The 23,034-nt window shown below is 47.7% G+C and overlaps 2 protein-coding genes across 3 annotated transcripts in view; one reads left to right on the top strand and one right to left on the bottom strand.

Annotated features, from left to right (window-relative positions):
- The window catches only part of LOC135820641 (platelet glycoprotein V-like), a gene marked incomplete at its 5' end in the record, with an annotated part of 171,686 nt that extends 162,742 nt beyond the window's left edge, over positions 1 to 8,944 (top strand). For both annotated transcript variants that reach the window (XM_065333674.1, XM_065333673.1), the window contains 1 exon segment: positions 8,562 to 8,944. In XM_065333674.1, the coding sequence (XP_065189746.1) occupies positions 8,562 to 8,683 (122 nt within the window).
- Positions 8,945 to 20,151: 11,207 nt separating this feature from the next.
- Positions 20,152 to 23,034, bottom strand: part of LOC135821779 (uncharacterized protein K02A2.6-like) — a 4,179-nt gene continuing 1,296 nt past the window's right edge. Inside the window, exon 1 of the mRNA XM_065334776.1 lies at positions 20,152 to 23,034. This exon is cut by the window's right edge and continues 1,296 nt beyond it. Coding sequence (XP_065190848.1) covers positions 20,152 to 23,034 — 2,883 coding nt within the window.

Here is a 23,034-nt window from a genome sequence, read left to right as displayed (position 1 = left end):
TCAGCAGCCAGCGAATGAACCGTCAGCACCGTTACCACCACCACGGCAGCAGGAGATGACGCGTTCTGGGCGCGTAGTCAGAGCCCCGGATCGTTTTTGACTTGTGTGCATTGTTGTACGGCGGTGAGAAGCCCTTTGGTGGGGAGAATGTTGCAAACCACCAGTTCTCAATTGGGAAAGGCCTTCGCGCTTATGGCATGGTATTCGTTGCAATGTTGTATTTCGACTCCGCCGTACCGCTGATGTTGCTGCATGGCATACGCTATATGCGCTGTGTGCGTTTTGCTGTATACGCTGTTATGTCCAGTTTTATATGCGTATGTTTTTGCATGTACGCTGTTTTTGCATGCTATAAATTATTATTATTATTATTATTGCAAATAACGCTGAGTAATTACACGAATGCATAAAAACCAGCATTTGCTTCCGGGAAGGATTCACAAACATAAGACAAAAACACCATGGCTCAATGTAACTGCACATACGAAAAGCAGCATCTATTGTCAAGTTCGAGTAGCAATGCTATAAATAGCTGGTGTTATTAGTGTTCATTGTTAATTATTCGATGAAGTGAAATATACTGTGTAAAGGGCAAGAGTTGTCCTCGTGCCGTGTGGTGGTACGATCCTGACAATTTAGAGAATCTTAGAGGGTTCACAACAATGGCTGCCACAATCTACGGACACATACTTTTTGATTTTCCAAAAAGTTGGAAGAAAATATTCACCCGAGCCGGAGGAATCTCATTTGGCGAAAACATTCATATACTTGTAGTCCCGAAAAGAAGGTAAGTTTTGGTTTGCAAGTATGCATGCAAAGACACATCCAGTCAAATAAGGCACTTGTATCCGAAAGTTTTCGGTCCCTTCTCATCAAGGATTGTACAGGGAATGGCTCAAGTTGGAAAGACTAAAACTTATAGCGTAAAGATAATGAGATCACAACACTCGTGACAAGGTGTACAATTATCAAGTTCAGCACGACACAAAACTCGAAGGAATATACTGATAGTGACAACAACATAGTGGGCAAATTCAGTTACATTGTTAACACCTCGACGAGGAGTAACACCAAACAATTGCAGCGACAACACATTTTCATTCTGTACGTAAAGTTCAGGATCTACCTTACGGATATACAAAGCTTCTAGCACAGCCAACTGCAACGAAGATCTACCACGTGACAATATTGAGAAAACATTATCACTGTACAACTCACGACAATTGGTACGGGCTGACAGATGTTGCTTGATTGACGAAGTGCGATTCTTAGCTCCGCTGGGTGTTGTCTCCTCCAATGTTCCGTCATCTCGCCTCTTCGCGGCACCACCACTATCCGTATCTGTATGTTTCAGCGGCCTTCCATGTTTCCTGACACTGGCCGTCGTGTGTGCGATGCCCAGAGTCCTTTCACCTCCGATGTAGAGGTTCGTTTTCGCGGTCTACCACGTTTACTGGATTACTCACTTTTGTGGTCACTTCCGTTGTGCTTGTACGTGCGTCCTCACCAGTCCGTATTTTCACTTGGCTTCGCGTAACCCTTGCCGACACCGACACATCATTTGTCAGTTTTGGTGGTTTACGTGTTGGTCTTTGAACATACTTGTAGTCCATTATAATTATTATATATACATTGTCCATTTTAGAGATCTAATAGAAAATTCACTCATCAATGATCGCTGAAGGTTTGATGTGCAAGGAAGGCTCTGACCTTTTTGCAGGACTTCTAGCGCATTGTTGTATACCTTGGCCAAGGAGGTAGGGAGATAGTCCCACAGGATATGAGTATTCAGAAGGTCGTTAGCGAGCTGCACCAAGATTAAGAGATGCCTTAATGCCTTCAATACGGCGATGCAGGCAGCATTGCAGGACAGCCAGCTGAGAACTTCTTCAAGAACTGGTATTTACCCGTGTAGGCACCGTCACGACTTTCCCTACACCTTGTACCTCTAAGTACTTCTTGAAACAGAATTTGTCAAGAACACCCCCCCCCCCCCCCCCCACACACCCCCCCCCCCCCCCCCCCCACACACACACACCTCCATATGCACACACTCTTTGTGCTGTTGTAGCGAAGGATGATTCCAGGGTTTCGCTTTGTTCCCTAGCTATTCACGGCAGAATGAATATAGAAAAGCAAAGCCCTAGATGACCAAAGATATTCAATTTATTGTACCTGAATAGGATGTAGTTTTCTCAGGTCTAAACAGACCCCACACATGATTTCAGAAAAACAATTATTAACTTCTAAACCTGAACATTTCATTACCTCTGATATCTAGTTAATGAGGTATACCTGAATTTTAGGGAGATAAACTGAAGGACAATATAGAAATGCCAAAGACCACACCCCTGGGTCCGTTTGAGCCCCAAAACATAGAGTGAGGGTTAAATCAATGACTTATTGTTGCACTCGGATGTTAAGCAGGAATCATTGAACGAACGAACATCATGGTACGATGTATGGGTAACTGTCCACCAACGTGACCTGATCCTATACATTCAGCGAATCTCAAATGTACTGACACATTCGACAAACTGGCACCTAGCGCCAATAGCTCTATGACACGCACACCAACAGCGTTCCAACTGGGAGCGCTCAGGTTAGGAAAGTGGTCCAACAGGGGAAGGATAATTTAGCGAAGAAAAGCACTAACTCCCACGTAAACAAAGAATGACGAAAGTCATAGGATGGTGAAAAAACTAATTAAGTAAGACAATTGGACATATCGATCTTACTACAACTTGACTACGCAAAACAGCAAACCACCCAACCAGAAAAGCTCAAGTTTTTGTCGCACTCGCTGACTGTATAAGATCTGGTTACGTTGGTGGACGGTTAGTCATAACTCGTTACATTTTTTCCTTTCTTTTAATCCAAAGTTGTTGTTTTCGGGCCAATGTATGATTGCGTTCAAACTTATCGTTTTCATTTTGTTAACTTCCTCGATCGGCTCTAGCCTGTCAGGACTGCCTTAAAACGAGAAATATAAAAATAAGACTGCCCTGCCACAAAACCAAAGGGGAATTCCTTCCCAGTACCAAGGTAACGAAGAGGCAAGAAAAAAGGAGAAAAAGTGTGTATGCATTGGAAGTAATGGTCAGCTGGAGATCAATAGTACGGATCCATTGTCAAACACGGCATTATTATTCTTAACTTTTATTTTACTAGAGTGTTTCCCACAGATAAGCTACTGTTGCAGGTATTTAGCAAGAAATACACCAGGCACGGTCAATGACCAACTGCGCAAGGTACTGCTGCAGCTGTGAAGGTCTCCATCATGGGGCTGGAGCAGACGTCTCCAGGTAATCTGTTTCATTTACCTGTAGCGCTGAAGACATACCTCGACTTGCCAGTGTTTATTCTTGCAACTGGAAGACTGAATCTGTCCTGCTGCTGAAGGCGGGTTTCTCTTGCCATTTGCTGAGTCAATACTTGCGTGATGGACTGCGATGTCTAACCGTGTAGGTTCTTCCACACAAGGGCTAATGTATTCTGGTGGAAGTGCTCTGACATATGGAAAACTCCCAGGCGGGTCAGCAGAGGGTCAGCTGAGTTTCGCATGGGTACACCATAGAAAATGTGGACTGCTCAACTCAGCAGAACCTGCAGCCTCCTGGTCTGAGCACTGAAGAGTGAACCAGTGAAAGAAGGCAAGGCGTATAGGGCTTCTGGCAGTACTATGGAGGTCACTTACCGTGCCCCTACAGCTTCACTGAGGCAGCAGCTTGCGCGCTGACTGTTTGTATCCGGCATACACTGCTAGGAGGTGACTCTTTGTCTCTTTGAGAATGAGGCCACGTCAACATAACCATTCACTGTGCTTTGTGCCTGCTGTGGAGAGATTAGCTGAGATGACATCCGTTGCTGTGTGGCTGAATTGAACTTCAAAGTCATCAGCAAATTTGATTGACTTTCCTAGCTCTACAATGGATGGGACATCCCGGGTATAGATGTTGAACAGGAGGGGCCCCGGCAATGAGCCCTGTGGAACACTACATGTGCACGACTTCACGCCACTTTGGAGGGTGCCAAATCGAACATACAGCTGACAGCTGCTGAGATAGCTGGTAATCCATGAAAATTACCTGCCAGTTACGCCAACCTCAAACAGATCCTGTATGAGGATCCGGTAACACACTTTTTCGAAAGCTTTCGACGTGTCCAGGATGCATGCACCTGTGTGGAGCTTATTGTCCTTAGTAGCAAGCAGGCCAGTAACTGTGAGTACTACATGGACCTGCTGGGTGCAACTTAGACACAATCGGTAGAAGGGACACCGAACGGTAATTGTTTGGAATGGAGGGATCACCAGAGTTGTATAGTGATATCACCAAAGCCGTCTTGAAAGCTGAGATGACGACGCCTGTAAATAACAAAACACTAAATATTCCACAGAGGGAGCATGCAAGAAGATCGGCACAGCTTTTCAGGAGCAGCCCAGGAAACACTGTGTACCGTTCCGGTCATAGGCGCCAATGGGGATTTCAACATGACTTGGTCGTTTAGTGTCTGTAACAATTTTATAGAATGCATCGGAAATAGAGTGAGCACTGCATGTAGATGTTTGGTTTGGTTTTCTTCGCAATGTCACTGCGTTGATCACACTCCACATCCTCCCAGGTTTTCGAGCACTGTTTTGGCATTGCATTTCTTCGCATTTCTATTGCATCAATACGTCGTCAAAACGTCCGACCGAGCTTGCTTGAACTGGCGATAAAGACCAGTACTTTTTCTTTCCTTTTTTTTACGAGAAACCACGAACATCGAGAACAGAACACTGCCTGATAGGGGTGGCTGCAGACGCAACGGTGGTGGTGCAGCTGGAGCCTCGCCGCCGGCCTGAGGTATCAGGTTCAGTGACGCTTCAGTATCTGCCTTGTTGTGGAGCCATCGCCTATGGAGCCGTGTTTTAACGATCATAAATTATTACCGTTCTAGATAGGCATGTGTGCCTACATTTCATCTATCGTGGATTGGGGATGGAACTCACCCAAGTCTGATGCAGCAACGTCTTTGCGAAAAGAGCTTCAATGTCGATCGTGTGGACCAATTGACCTTGGGACACCTGAGCCTGTCAGCAGGTTTTTGGGTCAGTAAGAACCAGGACCAGAACAGAGCCTAGTGAGTCGCCGGGTGACACGAGTAGCGGTTTATTCGCATCTTCGAGACCAAGCGCTTGGTTGAGATCATACAAGTGGTGTAGTTGCGGTGCATCTACATTTTTTTACGAAGTCACCAACAACTGGGTGTGCAGCGCTGTCCGTTGCTGCTTTGCGCACCATCTCCTCAGGTCGAGTCCAGTACTCCAAGCGCTCGTCCGGAGATCTGTAGACAGAAGCGAAGAGATGAGTGGTATTTCGACCTTTGATTTCAATCCAAGAGGCTGCAAAGTCCGGTGCATGTAAGTCTGGACGGCTCTTGACAGGCATAGTGGACATGTAGTAAATGCAGGTTGCTTCACCACAACCAGCAATGCCATCTTGGTAAACCTTACTGTGCTCAGGTAAACAGACTTAATTGTCACATACTGTGGAATCTAGCCAAGTCTAGATGATTCCATTGACATCGGGGCGTTCTTCATTCAGCAGTTTGATGTCTAAGGCTACAGATAAGCCACGGACTACAGAAACCACCACATGGCACTTTTACCATCGCAGCGACATCAGCGAAGAAAATGATGCATCTAGTTCAAAATTGTCAGCTTCCGAGAACAGAAAATAGGACTTTGCCGTCACCCTATACTGATGACTATCGCCGATGTCCAATTCCTTACCTGTGGTACGACTGCTGGCGAGTAAATACTCCGTTTTATGTCAAAAGTCAAACTGCGACAGTTTCGATGACGCGGAGGAACAAATAATAATCCTCATGCTACAATCTTGGTTGCCTAAGGATCTGTCCCTGTGCTTCCAACTGAGGATCATTCTTCTGTATTGACCAGCTTGGAGTTTGGTGCCAGCATGAAAGGCGAGTCTTAGTTGGCACGTTTCCTGTTCTTTCTCTCACCTAGGTGTGGGATAATGGCCGAGTCATGGGAGTCCGTTGTTTCAGTGGCTGCTGCATCGCTGCTGCTGTTGCTGTTGTTCACCGTGTCAGCATTACTGCTGTCACTGCTATCGCTAATACAGCCGCTGCTGCGACCGCCTCCATAGCTGTTCTTCCCACCGGCATTACTGCTGTCACCACTGCCTCTGATACTGTCGCTGTCATTGCCAGGGCTGCTCTTGCAGGATTTCCACAGTCTTTAGTAGAGGGTCTGGGCCAGAAGTTGTCGGCAGTCACCACAAAAAGTCAAGTTACATCTATGGTGACTCTAGCAGATGCCTTCCCACTTTCTATCAAATGTATGCTGCAGGTGTGCACATGAATGGGAAAGCCAGGAAGTGCATGTTGGCTTCTGCCCACGATGTACTGTTTGACGCGGGCCTCTTTTCAGTCAGGGGTGATGTTTCTAACATAAACAACAGAACGCTTGGTCTTTGATGGTCCTGCTGAGACCAATTTCCAAGAGTTGTCTATGATGGTGCAGGAATCAATGGGCTTGGAGGTCTTGACAGGCTGGAGTGCACGGGTAGCATCCTCTGCGTCAGAGCACTCTGTTTCCTTGTCCACTGAGTGTGTCTTGTCTGTGTGCCAGGCTGTGTCAGCACCATCATGGCCAGCATAGGGCCCGGTGCGTGTCCCCACATGGTTTTCCTGCTGCTATCAAGATTAATTGGCCACAATCGTTAAATGTGATCCTTTAGGAGCTATTTTGCTTTTTTACTTAGAAGCAGTGTAGCATATGTACAATAGTGTACGGTACGGATCGGCTATAGCGTTGGTGTTTGATTTTCGTGAAAATATCACTATATAAAGCGATATATTACTACAGGCGATATGCATACTTAGGTATGCCTGACACATGCGTGTATGGTGTCATTGGAATCAGTGCAGCGTGCAAAAGCGTGCTGTGCATGTGACTGTGCAGTACGCGCAGTGCATGTGACTGTGCAGTACGCGCAGTGCAGAGCTACAATGAAACAATGTCATGTACAGTGTACTTCCTGCGGAAACAAAAACTTCGTGAGTTTTTGACATGAGTTTTCAAGATATGCTGTGCTCAACAAATGTGTTCTTTTGGAAGAGAAACACTTCAACACATTCAATCGACATATCAACAAAATCTACAGGATCGATTAGTGGGAGTAGTGTCTCAGTCTGGGTTGCCATTGCTCGACTCATCACCGCTGAAACCGTTCCAACTGGCAGGTCGATCGACGCGTGATGTCGTATGTCACGGAGAAGCTTCTCCGCGTCCCTGACCGTCTTCGCTGTTACCTGCATGCCTTCTCCAACATCTCGGCGGAGACCACGGTAGCGCTTCAGCGCTGGTACTCATTACTGCCTCCGCTCTCGCTCGAGGATGCCCCAGAACAGCAAGCACAGCCAACGCCAAACATTTTGAATTTCCTCCGAGGGATATCATAGTCGTACCAGCGCTTCCCGACTGCCGCGATCAGATCTCGCCATATACGATGTATCATTTTTTATGATCATCACTACAGTCCATTCACCAAAAGATGGGCCCTGGCTCTGGCGAGCTCCCGTATTCCCGTATTAGGCGATTTTTCAAGATTTTATCGTACAAAGTACAGTGCTGCGAAATTTGAAATTTGAAAAAGGGTGCAGAAAGGGTACCTGAACTGGGGTTCGAACCGTACAATGCACTGTTGCAGGCAGGGTCAAACGGCCTGGATTTTGATGGGTTTTCCCAATTCAGTGCTCTTGGGGCAAAACCTTGCCGAAATCCTATTCTTGCTATGGCTTGCTTTTTTTGAGAAATAGACTTCAGAAACATAATTGGAAGAGGATTCCATAGGGGATTGCAGAAAAAATTCTAAAAAACTCAACGTTTGACCTATTTATGGCCAAAAGCTAGAAGTCCATCTTTTCTGAATGGACTGTATAGCCGATGAAAAATGTATGCGATAAAATCATTTTGACAAAGAAATCGTATCACTATAGCCGATTATTATGATAGCTGATCCGATATGTATAGAAATGAGTGGTTTACGAAACTGAATTTGAGAATACGATCACTATAAGAGGTATAATTATTACTACAGCCGACAACCCTATAGCCGATCACCACTGTGCATAGGGTGTTGCACATTTTGGGTACAAGATGGAAAACAACAGAGTTCAGCATCTGCAGCACAGTGGCTGGGTGCTATAATATGTTTCTTGAGATGTTTAATGTTGCAGGTTCGAGCGCTACTTCTTCTCTTTCCTTGTTTTATTTTCTTCAGGTTTTCTTTTTGAAATGGAAAGAACATCTCTAAGTCTCTCCAAAGTCGAAAGATTACAATGCCTAAAGCGGTCAATATAGAACAGTCGATATTGTGGCTATGTGGGTAATATAGGACCAGTCAAGGATCACAAGAATTAGTGGAGGGCGATATAGAAGAGTTATAAATGTACATATAAAGATTGTACTCTAGTCATAACTGACATATATGTACTTACTTGTGTTTCTCTCTTCTTTTCTGCCCATGCCCCTCTTCTCAACCTGGAAGCTGTTGGCGCAAATGTTACCCGAGATTCACCCAGGATGTCCAGTAGCGGCCCATTCCTCCTTCCCAACATTTGTATCACCATGGTTACATTTACCTTGGCAATGATGACACTGAACGTGTGATCCATGGCAGTGCTGATGGTTGTTTTGGATTCTCTGCTTTGAATTTGAATTCCTGGCATGTTTTTCACGAACTTTTCGTTTCCATTTATTATCCACCCCGTATATTCAATATGTGATCTACAGAGGGTTAATATCCAAAAAATACATTTGTAAACATGAAGGCTCACCGGCAGCTGTTGATGTAATCACGGTCTCCCTCTCATATGTTTGTGCAGGAAGAATTTGTGATTGAACCACGTAAGAGATTAGTTGAATAGCTGGTTTCCATCAAGTGTAATCCTAGTTCTATGTGTATGGTTGTGCTTGCATGTGGATATGAGTATGCATAAATGTGAGTGAGTGAAAATGTGTCTGGTTGTGTCTCTTTGTCAATGTGCGTGGGTGTATGTGGGTGTGGGTGGTTTTGCACGTCTGTCTGCGTCTGTTTTTGTGTCATATACGTTCGGCCCGGAGCTAAGCCCCGGAACAGTGGTAGACATGAACTAACTCATTGAACTTTCACATCCGGCTATGCGGTAGTAGTCACTGGAGGAGAACCCAGCAAATGGAATTACCGTTACGCACGCACACATGCCAAGGCTCACTATCTGACGCACTCTGGCATATACAGACACATGCACAACCACCAGCGTTCAGGTTTACTCGCATGTTCCAAGGAGATAGCGTACTACTCAAAGTCCGACCAAAACACGAGAATAATGAAGGGATGCATGAGGGACAAAAGCAAAAGCTTCCTCCTCGAGGGCATGAGGCAACAAGAGTTATCACGTTGCTCCATAACTTATAACCTTGCAAGTTAAAAGGCTGCTAGTTTGCGCATTCACAACGTGATGCAGCTAAACATCGGTTCGGTGCATGTCAGTATCACATTAGTCGTTTTGGTCTTATTGATGCTAACTCTGACTAGAGATTATCCGGCCTTTAATCGTTATCCAAGAAAGTGGTGGACATCACGCAACTGCATTGTAAACGAGAGAGCTTGGAAGCTCAGGGCCCTACGCTATGCTTTTTTGCCTAGCTCATCGTACATGTTATAAGAACTGATGGAAATGTTTTTTTTCCGTTGATTGGCCACATCTTTGTATTGCAAAAACGTTCCAATCAGTTTCAATATTATGAGTTAGGCAAAAGTATTTTCAGAATTTATTGCAGATTGTCATTTCTTTAATATCATCTACTTTTGGTTTGCTCCTTCTTCTTTGTTTTTTATCTCCTTATCCGGCATTATCGATAATTTTCACGAAACGAAAAAGTTTAGTTAGGACCCTTCCCCACCCACCCACCTCCCTGAACGAAAAATAGATTGACTTGACAGCAAGAATGCCTTGGTGTCTCACATATCAATATTTTTCGAAACGAAACTCCCCTTGACCCACCCACCCATATACGAAACTTTTTCTCTTTGTGTAAAAGATCGATAATTATGGACAACCCCTTATACTGTAAATCAACAAATTTTGGCCGATGAGAAACGAAACTTTTCGCCGTCATTAAACTTTGGCCGATTGGAGTTTTCAAAGAGAAATCGATCGGTACTTTTGCTCTCACATGCACCCATTGCTCAATCATGCATCATTTGCCTCTGTGACAAACTTTGGACTGCGATTTACTTTGGCCGGTTGGTACCAAGCGGCGAAATCAGCGAAATTAAATCACCAGCGAAAATTAGTTGATTTTAATACAGTAATCGGATTTTCTGGCCTTTTTGTAGTAATACATGTACACTGACCTGTTGAGCCAATGACGACGCCGACTGCATGACGACGCCGAATGCATGGTTGCCTGTGGAGCACATTACATAACTTTACAGTCTCCTAAAATACGTATCCTGTCCGACGGCAAAAGAGGCTGCAGATTTAGTTTTTCTGCGCGTCGACGGGATGTCTGTCCTGACGTTTCCTGGGACCGGCGCTGACTCTGCCGATCACGAGCGTTCTGGACTTGACGGGTTGTCTGTCCTGACGATTCCGGGGACCAGCTTAGACTCTGCCGATCACGGCGTTCTGGACTCGACCGGATGTCTGTCCTGACGTTGCCTGGGACCGGCGCGGACTCTGCCGATCACGGGCGCTCTGGAGTCGACGGGATCTCTCTTCTGACGTTTCCTGTGACCGGCGCTGAATCGCTCGTTCCCGCTTATTTTGGAGACGACGGGATCTCTCTTCCAAAGTATGTTTATGCTGACGCATCCTATCACCTATTCGGCGTCTATTCTAATTTAATTTCCTCCTCGTCTCCCTATTTCTTTCCAAATCTCCCTCTACATCAGGGAGTCGTATACATAATACGATGAATATTGGTACGGTACGGGACAGATACAGGAGCCCGCAAATATTGTGGACAGCTGTTATGGACAATCCTGTAGAGCCTTTGTAGTCACAGATACGGGACAGATACGGGACAGATACGGGATAGCTCCAGGCGTGACACAAACAAACAAACACACAAACAAACACCAAACTAAAGCTGTGTGGACCCTGGCTAGCGTCAGACGTTACTGAAGTAACGTCTTCTGCATAGCTACGGGAATAAAAGGGGGTTTGTCAACTGACAACCGCTCTATTTAGTTGCTTTTCACTTTTTAGATGAAAATTATTTTATAAACGATGTTGCAAAATTATCGACGTTTCGGGCCAGTCACTCATCGTCAGAACAATGTACAAGGAGCGAGCCTGGCCTTTTATAACGAAAGCAAGCGAGAGCATATGTATAAAAAACACACAATAGCCGTATGCAATTGAGTGTCTAAATTTGCACGTACCGTAAAGTCCGGAGCAAACGCCCACTTCGCAGCAAACGCCCACCCCAGCGGGTCCATACTATTTTGGTCTTTTTCAGGTCAATATAGTTGTAAACAACTGGCATGAAGGTCGAATGCGTACGAGAACGACTGTAATGCCTACAAACTGCCTATGTCCTACCAGGAGGCTGTGCAAAAGCGATTGTCATTATCTTCCTGCAAAGAAATAACTTTTGTCGAGATTTCCTTTCATTCAATAAATGTATCGTCTTTGTGGTAGGTCGTTCTTCATGTGGTACGAGTAATGCCGCAGAAATTTGTGCAGTGCCACGATGTCGCGCTGTCAGGAACAATAATTGTTCTGATGAAGCGTCAGTCAACGGCTTGACTGGTCCCAATATTGCAGTTGCAAGTCGAGCAGGGTATGTCACAGAAGCTACACCTACAACGTCGCTGCTAACTTGTTGAAAAGTCCGAAGTGCCCAAGAAAAACATTTGCCTTTGGGCGCTGTGTGATCTCGAAATGATGGCTTGAAACACCGTCAGAAGTGTATTTGGTTCCTTCAATACTCTGTTCTTCGCTACCTTGTTATTCGGAAGAAAACCCGTTCCGCGAAATAAACAACCATCATTATTATAATCACTACGAGCTAGCTAGCTCGTGGCTATAGCGCTAGTGCACAAAGAGATTTTGAAGCCAGGAAAGTGGACATAGTTTACCGTAGCAAAGTGCTCTTCCCGCTACGGTGTGAGATGCACTTTCGTACAGTAGGGGTGACAGTGCATGGGGTCAGTGTGTACAGGCCAGCAGATCTTGCAAAAATGGGGTGGGCGTTTGCTCCGGACTTTACGGTACAACCGACAAGGAGAAATGCGCTGAAAAAGTGGGTATGCAACAGCTCAGCAGATAGAGCGCAGGAAATGTGTGTACGAAGGTGTATACCACAATCATTAGGGAGGTTCCGGAGTACGCTTTTTCGTGCCAAAATCCGTAGAGGCTCTACGGATTTTTTATACGTCGTTTTCGAGCAGTGAAATGTTCCGGAGTACGGAACTTATGTGTTTGCCGTCATTGCCTAGGTTACGATCGCAAACACGTCACATTCCCGCGCTATGCCTTTATACTTTGAAAATTTGTACCGAAATCAAAACTTCCCGCAAAAATCGATGTTTCTCGTACCAAATTTGTACGCGAAAAATCTTTCTGCACCCGATGACTCAAAAGTGAGGTTTTGCATTCCGAAATTCGGCAAAAAGATTCGGCACGGGGGAGCGAGGTCGAAAATGCACACGAAGATTCGGCATGTTTGTTCGGAAAAAGCTCACTTTGCCGAAAATATTTTTCGGATGAATTTTCTTGTAGAAGAGCGCTAGCGCGTGATTTATTCAAAGACGTTTCTTATCTCGGCATCGCTTCGCAGGCGTCTTGGGCGACATAAGCATCGCCAGCTACCTCTGATCGCTCCTCTCCACTTCCTGTCTACTCTCTATTGCCTGGAGTGTCCTCACCGTCATCTGTGTGGCTGAAAAGACTATGGGCCATGGCGATACGCATAAAATTTGACTTGGCCATGGAGTTGGTTTTTCTGAGGCGACTGAGGAGGCAGGTTTGGCCCTCGACTCTTTGGGCGATCAAAGTTCGTTGGAATCAGCAAGAAAAGGAGCACGGGACAGGACGTTGCTGATGCTGGGGCTGACGAAATGAAAACACATCATTTTCGACTTGCAAAACAAACGTTGGTGCGAAAATTCGACATTTTGATGTTCGACAAATGACCGGAGAACGCTGTACCGAAATTCGGAATGCAAAAACCTCACTACTATCTCCATACGAAACATGGTTCGTATGAAAGCCAGTCCACACGGATTCTCCGTGCCGAAAAATCGTATGGAGCACCCCTGGAAAAAATCCGTAGCGCCCATACGGATTTTGGCACGGAAAATCGTACCCCGGAACCTCTCTATTGTGTGTACAATCCTGTATAAACACAGCAAGATTTAGCAGTTTCACTGTGAGGGTGCTAGCGCCTTCAATGGCCATCCGAATGAAATATTGATCTCCGGACAACACTCTCGAATCTCGATGGACTCCCTAATTTTCCTTCTGTTCATTAGTGTCTCCACGGCCAGTACTTGGGCCTCAATGAAAATCACATCTGTGCTCCTGATGGCTCCGTGCTGCTGGTGATCACTAGAGATGTGTTTACCCCGCGGTTTGTCGAGCATCCTGTAACATGCTTCATAGTGGTGTTCCTCGAACCGGTTTCTTGCGACCCCGAGGGTCTCACCGCTTCCGACACAGTGCACACTTCGTCATATAGATAATGCTGGGGGCATCACACATGCACACCAGAGGAGCATGAGATGCAGGGGCTGAGCGGTCTTCATCGCCTGCGCTTTATCTGCTGAGCTGTTGCATACCCACCTTTTCAGCCCTTTTCTCCTTGTCGGTTGCACATGCAAATTCAGACACTCAATTGCATACTGCTATTGTGTTTTTTTTTACATACGCTCTCGCTTGGTTTCGTTTTAAAAGGCCAGATTCGCTCCTTGTACATTGTTCTGGCAATGGGTGACTGGCCCGAAACGTCAATCATTTTTAACATCATTCATAAAAGAATTGTCATCTATTAAAAGAGTGAATACCAACTAAATAGAGCGGTTGTCAGTTGCCCAACCCCCTTTTTATTTATTTTTAATCATTAGTGTTGGGCAAACCGCTAACTGTAAAACAGGTACTTTTAGGTGCATTAAAATTAATGTAATAATTAAATGAAAAAAGGGAGGAAACACAGGAGAACGAGTTATGCAGCAACTATCCACGACCCCCCCCCCCCCCCCCCCCCCCCCCCGAGTAACGAGAGAGCTTGGAAGCTCAGGGCCCTACGCTATGCTTTTTTGCCTTGATGACCTGGACAAAAAAAAAGCATAGGGATGTTATAAAATTTTTGTTTGTTTGTTTATTTAGAGTCGAAGAACAAACAGGCAAATTTGCCTAATTACATGATATCGACTAAAAAGGAGAATAAATTATAAAAGGCCAATGAAGGTAATGACACTGAGTAGAGTGGGTAGTAAAGTATTACTTTGTTAAAGCCAGTTAGGCCAGTAAAGGAAATAATAATACAGCGGGCAGTGGCATTACTGAAAAGCAGCATGTGCTGGGAGGGATCGCATGAATCGGTGGTACTGTGGGATTTTCCTGATGTCGGGCTGGAGCCTGTTCCACAGTGATACACATTGGAATGAGGCAGAATGTGTGCCAGCGGATGTCTTAGTGACTGGAAATTTAAGTGCTCGATTTCCCTGACTACGTGTAGCACGGCCGGCATTAAGAGGACTGAACATATCGGTAAGCAATGTGCTGCATTTACCCTGAAGGCTGCGCCAAGTGTAGCCAAGCAGCTTGTGGCAGTACATAACTTCTAGCGAGTGCAATCGCAATTTGGCAATACAGCGGCGCAGATGGTGATGCAAATGGAGCGTTGTAAACACAGCGGACTGCGCGCTTGAGTAGCCGCTCAATTCTTTTAAAAATTCCTGTTTTTTTTTAAGACATAACCTGGGATTCGAACCCGCACTATCGCGCCCTGCATGCATCCCCCGATACACTTTGCATACATACTAATTCTTCCAAGTTGCTTCACATTATGATCTTGCATTTGAAAGCCCTATTTGAATATGCATTGTGGCCAGCCGTCTTTGATGGTACGGTGCGGTAGGGATAGGTACGGGACAGGTACGATCGAGGGTAATACGACACCGTCTCCCGTACCGTACCATCAAACACAGCTGGCCACATACAGCTGCCCGCAATATTCAAATAGGGCTTTCAAACGCAAGATCATAACGTGAAGCAACTTGGAAGAATGGGTATGAATGCGAAGTGTATGGGGGAATGCATGTACGGCGATAGTGCGGGTTCGAATCCCAGGATATGCCTGAAAAAAAATAGGAGAATTGAAAAATTTATAACATCCCTATGATTTTTGCCGTTAGATACGGGATAGCGCCAGGCATGACACAAACAAACAAACACACAAACACCAAATTAAAGCTGTGTGGGCCCTGGCTAGCGCCAGACGTTACTGAAGTAACGTCTTCTGCATAGCTACGGGAATAATTACAATTAATGTAATGTAGAATTAGGGTGCGTTTGGTTGGTACGATCTAGAACAGGATCGAACAGCTGGTGCACATGGAGCAGCCTCATGCCAACCAAACGGTACTCCAGAAACAGAGCATATTTTGTGAAAAATATGCCAAACTTGGTGTACATTCTTCAAAATGTGTATGGGTCACCATGGTCACTGTGTACGGTACGACAAGTCCAACCCAAAAGCGTATACACGTGATCATTCGGGACCAAAATCGATGTTCCCGCCAGGTTTCACTGTGAAAAAGTAAAACTGCTCGGTCTGCTCCGGCCTCGAGGCCAGAGCAAGCAGAACATGTTCTGGCTGACCTAGAACAGGTGCAGTTCCAACCAAACTCGCTGTTCTGGTGAATCCTGTTCTAGTTCGTACCAACCAAACGCGCCCTTAGATGACCAGTGTTCCCTTCACACAAAGTGCACATTCTAGTGCCGTTAGGTGTAAGTTTAATATAGCTGCCTGGTTTCTCTACCGGAATCACCGAAAATTACACGTTTTCCAGTAACTTGTTAACATATGGTCCCTGTTTTTCAACCTTAAGAGAGCATGTCTGAGAAAACAAGAATATTTGTGCAAGTTGATATCTCCAATTTCGCCCAAAGTTTAGGTAAGATTCCTTTGGGGTGTAGATTGACTGTGCAAAGCCCGCGGAAAATATTCCGAAGGGAACCTTGAAATTGGCAAACACCGAAAAAATGGCCGAAAAAATCACATGATTCATGGGACTACAAACGAGCGACGCCACAACGTACAAGAATAAGCTACGAACAAATCTCCATCAAGCCAACATTGCCTGACCTTAGAAGATTTCTTCGGGCAGCACCGCTTAGCCACGCCAGCATCCCAGAAGACGAGGGCCATCATCCCTTGATGCAACAAATGGTCGTTTTGAAAATAGCCATATTACAAGCGCGGATAAAACAGCTAGCTACTTGTACGTTCTCAATAAGCAAACACTATACATGTACACCAGTAGATAGTAGAACAATTCTTCTAGCACTGAGGACATGTCCCCGTCATCCCTTTCAGGGGGTGTTCTTGAAATAACCAATTTTGAGTTTTTCCACTCGACCATTCTGAAATACGTCCAAACTCATACCTGCGCAGGAAAGCTCGCCCCTCCGCGACGTCTAGTCAGCAATTTCTACTCCAACACCACTCCCAACGCTGCAGAACAAAGTGTATTGTTGACTCTGACAAGAAAAAGCAGCGGTGATCACTTGTCACTCCAAACGACAAGCTTCTCCTTGCGCCACCAACATTTTTCGGTGCAACAGTTGATGCAAGAGTGACTGAATTTTTGCGTGTAGTTTTTGGATTTGACTGCAAGAAAAATGCTGAACTCACGTGCCTCGTGACGTAGAATAATGCTGCCTGGTGCACGACACAATGCACACGATCACGATCGTTCCTGAGGCGCTATTCGGAACGGACCATGATGGAGGAGGTAAGACGCATTGTATGCCAGTTCAAACACAGCAAGGTACGGGTGCGGGTCAACCTTCGCGTAGGCGTACCAAAGCAGGCAGTAGTGCGGGTACAGCAGGTACTCGAAAGCATGACACCACGATGTCCCGTAGCGTCTCCAGCAACATTTCCCGTAGCGGTGACGAGTGTGAAGAGGATGGCAGCGTCCCCTGCAACATCTCCCGTAGCAGTGACGAGTGTGACGGGGATGGCGACCAAGATGCAACCTGTGTAGACGAAGACAGATTCCAACCAGTCCAGAACTCAAAGCGGAGTAAGAAGCAGTGCGTGCTCCAGGTGATCGCAGATGACAGCTGGAAGATGGTGTCGTCAGAGCCTCCCAGGGCGAAGAAAGCTGTGCTGTACGTTGGCAACCTAGGCGACCAATGCACCGAGGAACGCCTCAGGGAGTTTGTGCAACACAGAGCAGCTGCGGTTGGGACATCTGCGGATGTGCACGATTGCAGTATGCACGAATCAGCAACGGGCAAAATCTCAGCGAGACTGACAGTTGACGCTGCAACAGTTTCTACAATAACCGCTGCAAACTTCTGGCCCCGGCCACTTTATGCCAGGCAATGGCGTTTCAAAGAAAGCAGTGGAGCACGCCATGATAATTCTAGCCCACCTGCCAAAACTGATGACATCACCAAGTCTGACCCTCCTCCTCAGAACAATGATAGTCTCCCACCTGCCGACCCTCTCCTGAGCAATGACCAGTAAGACGTTGAAATTGCTGGTTACGAATGCCTTTGGTATCCGTTCAAAGTTTGGCGAATTTCAACATACCCTTCTGGCATCTGATGCAGATATTGCTGTAGTCACAGAAACCAAGCTGACCCTGGATAAGATGACGCAAGCCGAAGTGACTCTTCCTGGGTACTCCCCTCCAGTAAGACGAGACCGAACACCACAGGGTGGAGGCGTGGCTGTGTGGGTGAAATCCCACCTAGCTTTTCAAGAACTGGAAGCTGTTCCAACCCTTGACCAAGAAGTTGTATGGCTTTCTATCCGCATAAGACCTGGCCGCAAAGTTGTCTTGTGTGCTGCCTACCGCCCAGGGTCTCTTCCTGGCAACGATATCAGTATGGTAGATTACTTGGACCAGACCATTGACGTTGCCCGGGTGGATGCACAGCACCTCATCATCGCTGGCGATTTCAATGCGCACAACACTGCCTGGCTGGGCAGCAGTAGAACAACTCCAGCTGGGGAGAAACTGGAGGACCTCTGCGCACTACATCACCTCCAGCAGCATGTGATGGAGCCTACTCGTGGAAATGCCCTCCTCGACCTCATCATGAGTGACCTGGGCAACCCGACGGTCCGGCTCGGCCCCCCAATTGGTAGATCTGACCACGCCACCATCTTGGCAGAATTCAAGACAGAACTATGTCGAGAGCCCAAGACGGCCAGAACAGTCTGGCAATATGGCCGCGCTGACTGGGACAGACTAAACCACCACCTTAGGAGTGTGGACTGGGATGCCCTCATGTCTGAGGATGCAAACAGCAGCTGCACCAATATTACCTCTGCCATCATAGATGGAATGAACCAGTTTATCCCATCCCAACTTCTCTGTACTCGGCCCTCTGATCCCGCTTGGTGGACGCCAGCTTGCAGCAAGGCCGTGAAGGCGAAACAGAGTGCCTGGAAGTCCCTCAAGAGACGACCAGACTCGGCCCAATGTCAAGCTAACTATACTCTCGCTGTCCACCGGTCTTCTGATTGCCTACGTGATGCCCAGAATCACCATCTAGCAATAGTCCGTGCACGACTCCAGACCGGCAGCCTTCGAGATAAACAGTGGTGGTCAACCATCAAGCAGTCCATCGGAACCTCCCGAAATAGCTCCATCCCGATTCTTGTCGACCCTGCTGGCAAAGAGCATGCCACGAACATCGAGAAAGCAAACTGCCTCGGTCACTACTTCGCGGAGAAATGTAGCCTTGGTGCCAATGACCTGCCAGACACACCTCTGCCCCCTATTCGCCAACGCACAGGCAATAGGCTGAAGACCGTACACTTCCGCCCTGCCACAGTCCAGCGAGCTCTCAAGAACCTGGACGCTTCAAAAGCAACTGGCCCTGACGGCATTCCGGCGCAAGTGCTCAGGAAGTCAGCGCAGTCACTCGCCAGCCCTCTGGCAAAGCTACTCACCCAGTGCTTCCGGGACGGGGTGCAACCTGCATCCTGGAAGATCGCGAACGTTGTCCCTATTTTCAAGAAAGGCTCCAAGTCTACCCCGAAGAACTACCGTCCGATTTCCCTCCTCTCTATACTCTCTAAGGTGATGGAGGCCATCATCAATCGCAGCATCACTAACTTCCTGGAAAGCAATCAGGTCCTCTCCGGACGGCAATTCGGGTTCCGACGCGGCCTGGGCACGACTGATCTCCTCCTCTCACTTCAGCATGAGTGGAGTCGGACGTCCAATGCTGGGGGTGTGACCCGAGTCCTTGCTGTCGACGTGGCCGGCGCATTTGACAAAGTGTCGCACCGCGGTGTAGTTCACAAGGCCAGATGCCTTGGGCTGACTGGCCACCTGCTCTCATGGTTGAAAAACTACCTAGAGAGCCGCCAGATCCGGGCCGTAGTTGGTGGACAAACATCAGCCACACACGCCATCCGAGCAGGTGTGCCTCAAGGAAGCATCCTGGGGCCCACTCTCTTCTTGATCTACATTAATGACGCTGAGGACCACCTTCCCCAATCGACCAGCCTTGCCACGTACGCAGTGTTAGGTTCGGTAGACAAGAGACAAGTAGTTTATTGGTTAGAATATACGAAGTAGAAAAACTGACAAGATTCAATCTGTAAACGACAGAGAAGACCTTCAAAGATATGCGTGCGTGCATACACAGTAGAGCTAAAGTTGTACGGCATTACGTCATAACATAACACGCCCCTTCGAAGATAAAATTCCATGGGTGTCAACCGGACACAAAATAACAAACACAGTAACATAATTATTATACTCTCACGCCCCTTCTGAGATAAAACCTGGTTTTGTCTCAACAAAAATAAATAAATAAAGTCATAACAGACGAGATGAAATGACATAGGCATGATGTCAAGATGAGACCAAATGCTACAGACAAACATTGTCACACATATGACTGTCCAGACGTAGATGTAATGGTGAGACGATCAGGTGTCTTGCGAATACGAGTGCTACGACGAACAGGCTGGGTAGCGGCGTCAGTAGGTACACGTACTGATGAAGTTGGGGAAGGGGTATGACTAGCGGAGTCAACACACGGGGGAACATACGGACGGAGAAAGCGGCGATTACGCCAGAGGACACGGCCACTGGGCATCTTGACGAAGTAGTCGCGCCGACTGCCAATTGCTACAATGACGCCACGCATGGACCACAGCTTGGTCTGGTGGTGCTGAACATCAACATGGGTGCCAATCCGTAGAGAATGGAGAGAGCGTGCCGATTTGTCATAATGTGTTTTCGGATCTACAGAGTCCACAGCTTCAGCAGACGCAATCCAGTGTCGATCAAAGCTGGCACGGTGGGCGAACACAAACGACTGGAGGGACTGACCGAACAACACTTGGGCGGGGCTGCTGCCATTAGGGCGGGGAGTATTGCGCCACTCCAACAGGCCGCGTTGGAAGGAGTCTACATCCAGATCTCCATTCCGGGTCGTCTTCTCAATGAGCAGTTTCACTGCTTTCACTGCTGATTCCGCGTGGCCATTGGATTGAGGGTAGTGTGGGGTGGAAAAGCACTGTTCCACACCCCAACGCTCACAGAACTCACGTACACGGGAAGCGGCAAACTGCGGGCCTCCATCAGTGAATATCTTGCGCGGTACGCCAACATCTGCGAACCAACGGCGGAAGTGACAAATGATGTCATGGGAGGTAGCGGTACGGCCAATTCGAGCTACACACGGCCAGCCGGACAGACGGTCAGAATATACCAGGAACTGCCAGCCTTGACAGGAGAAGAGATCTGCGCTGGCATACTCGAATGGAAATGTCGGCTGTGGCTCGCGCATCAATGGCTCCTTCTGCTGCGAACGTTGGAGCTCACGACAGACAGGGCAGGCACGGATCAGGGCTGTGATGTCATCACTCATCCTCGGCCAGTAAACCACTTGACGCGCACGACGCTTGGTACGTTCCAGGCCCTGGTGAGACGAATGCAGGTCAGTCAGTACACGGCGTTGTAGAGACTGGGGCACAACAAGACGAGAGCCACGGAGGACAATGCCGTTATCCAGGGTGAGGTGCTCACGGCCATTCCAATACGGAGCGAGAGCAGGTGGCATGTGACGTCTGGCAGAAGGGAAGCCGTCACGAATATATGAGACTAACTGCACGTAATCAACGTCAGACTGAGCGGCATCGCGGAGCTCGTGGAACGGAAGACCAAATAGTGCTGATCCGGAGTCATCCTGCTGAAGGCATGCACGGATGGCTTGTCCAGATAGCGAGTCGGCTTCTCCCAGGAGATCATCGGCAACCGGGTTCTGCACTGGAGCACGCGACAAGGCGTCAGCAAAGGCATGCTCAGAGCCCTTGCGCCACGAGACGTCGAATTGATAGAGTTGTACCTTGGTCATCAGACGTTGGAGCCGAGGATTCTCAACCTGGTCCAGTGTGTAGGTGTTCAATATTGGAACAAGGGGCTGATGGTCAACAACTACATGAAACGACATGCCAGCAAGATAGGTGTGGCATTTTCGGATGGCCCAGGCGACACCCAACATCTCCAGTTCGATCATTGCGTACCGGGATTCGGTGTCGGTGATGAATCTGCTGCCGCACTGAATGAGGCGCCACGAATTATTCTGGTACTGCCAGAGGCCAAATCCGAGACCCTTGGTCCTAGCGGCGTCACACTCGAGACGTGTCTGTGCTGACGGGTCGAAGAATGCCAATAACGGTGGGTCAACAAGTGCTTGCTTCACAGCGTCCATAGCGACTGTGTGCTCGGGTAGCCAGAGAAACTCATTCTTGGCTTTCAGCAGACCGCGGAGAGGCGCTGCGTGTTCGGCGATGGTTGAGCTGAAATCACTGCACTGGTTGACGAGACCCATGAATGATCGCAAGTCAGTGCGATTGGCAGGGATCTCGAAGTCGGTGATAGCGCGGGTCTTTTCCTGGTCTGTCTTCCAGCCGGACTTGTTTATCACGTAGCCGCAGAAATTGATCTCGGTCTCGGCGAAAGCAAACTTCTTGGCTGACAGGGTGATACCATACCGACGAGCGCGTTGAAGAACTTCCCGAGTTCGTTCCAGGTGCTGCTCAAAGGAATCAGTGAAGACCAGGCAGTCATCAACGACCTTGGAGAATTGCTCAATACCAGCGAATGCTGCATCGGTCCGCTGGTTGAATTCGTCGCCAGCAGAAATCAGACCTTGTGGGTTCCGCAGGTACTGATATCTGCCCCACTGTGTGATAAATGTGGTCAAGCTTCTGGACTCCTCGTCCAAGGGGACCTGCCAGTAGCCGTGGCGAGCATCCAGCTTGGTAAAATACTGGGCATTACCAAGGTTAGAAACAACATCGCGAGGTGCGCGCATGGGATGCGCGGGCCGGGCGACTTGCTTGTTAAGCTTAGTGAAATCCACCGTCATCCGGACTTCTGCAGTGCCTTTCTTTTCGGCTATGACGATGGGGTGACACCACTCCGTTGGCTCTGAGACCGGTGCGATGATGCCATCTGCGACCATCTTGTCCAGCTGGAGTTTCACCTGGTCACGATAGGCGTAAGGTAACCAACGGGCATTGTTCAACTTGAACGGCTGGGCGTCAGGCGCGAGTTGGATGTGCATCGGCTGACCGTCCATGGGTCGGAGCGTGTCCTCTGCAAATACGTCAGCGAACTCGTCGAGGAGGTCCTGGCGGATACGTACACGCTGGTCTGGTGTAGGGTTGCTGTGCTCTGCAGAACGGGATGTCCCTTGTGTCACTGAAGCGATCTGTGGCCAGTTAGGCGGCAAGAAACCTAACGCCTTGAGCGAGGA

This window comes from Sycon ciliatum, chromosome 7 (assembly GCF_964019385.1).
Source record: "Sycon ciliatum chromosome 7, ocSycCili1.1, whole genome shotgun sequence".
Lineage (NCBI taxonomy): Eukaryota > Metazoa > Porifera > Calcarea > Leucosolenida > Sycettidae > Sycon > Sycon ciliatum.
The sequence above is the reverse complement of the archived record's forward strand: the minus strand, read 5'-3'. Positions and strand labels throughout refer to the sequence as shown.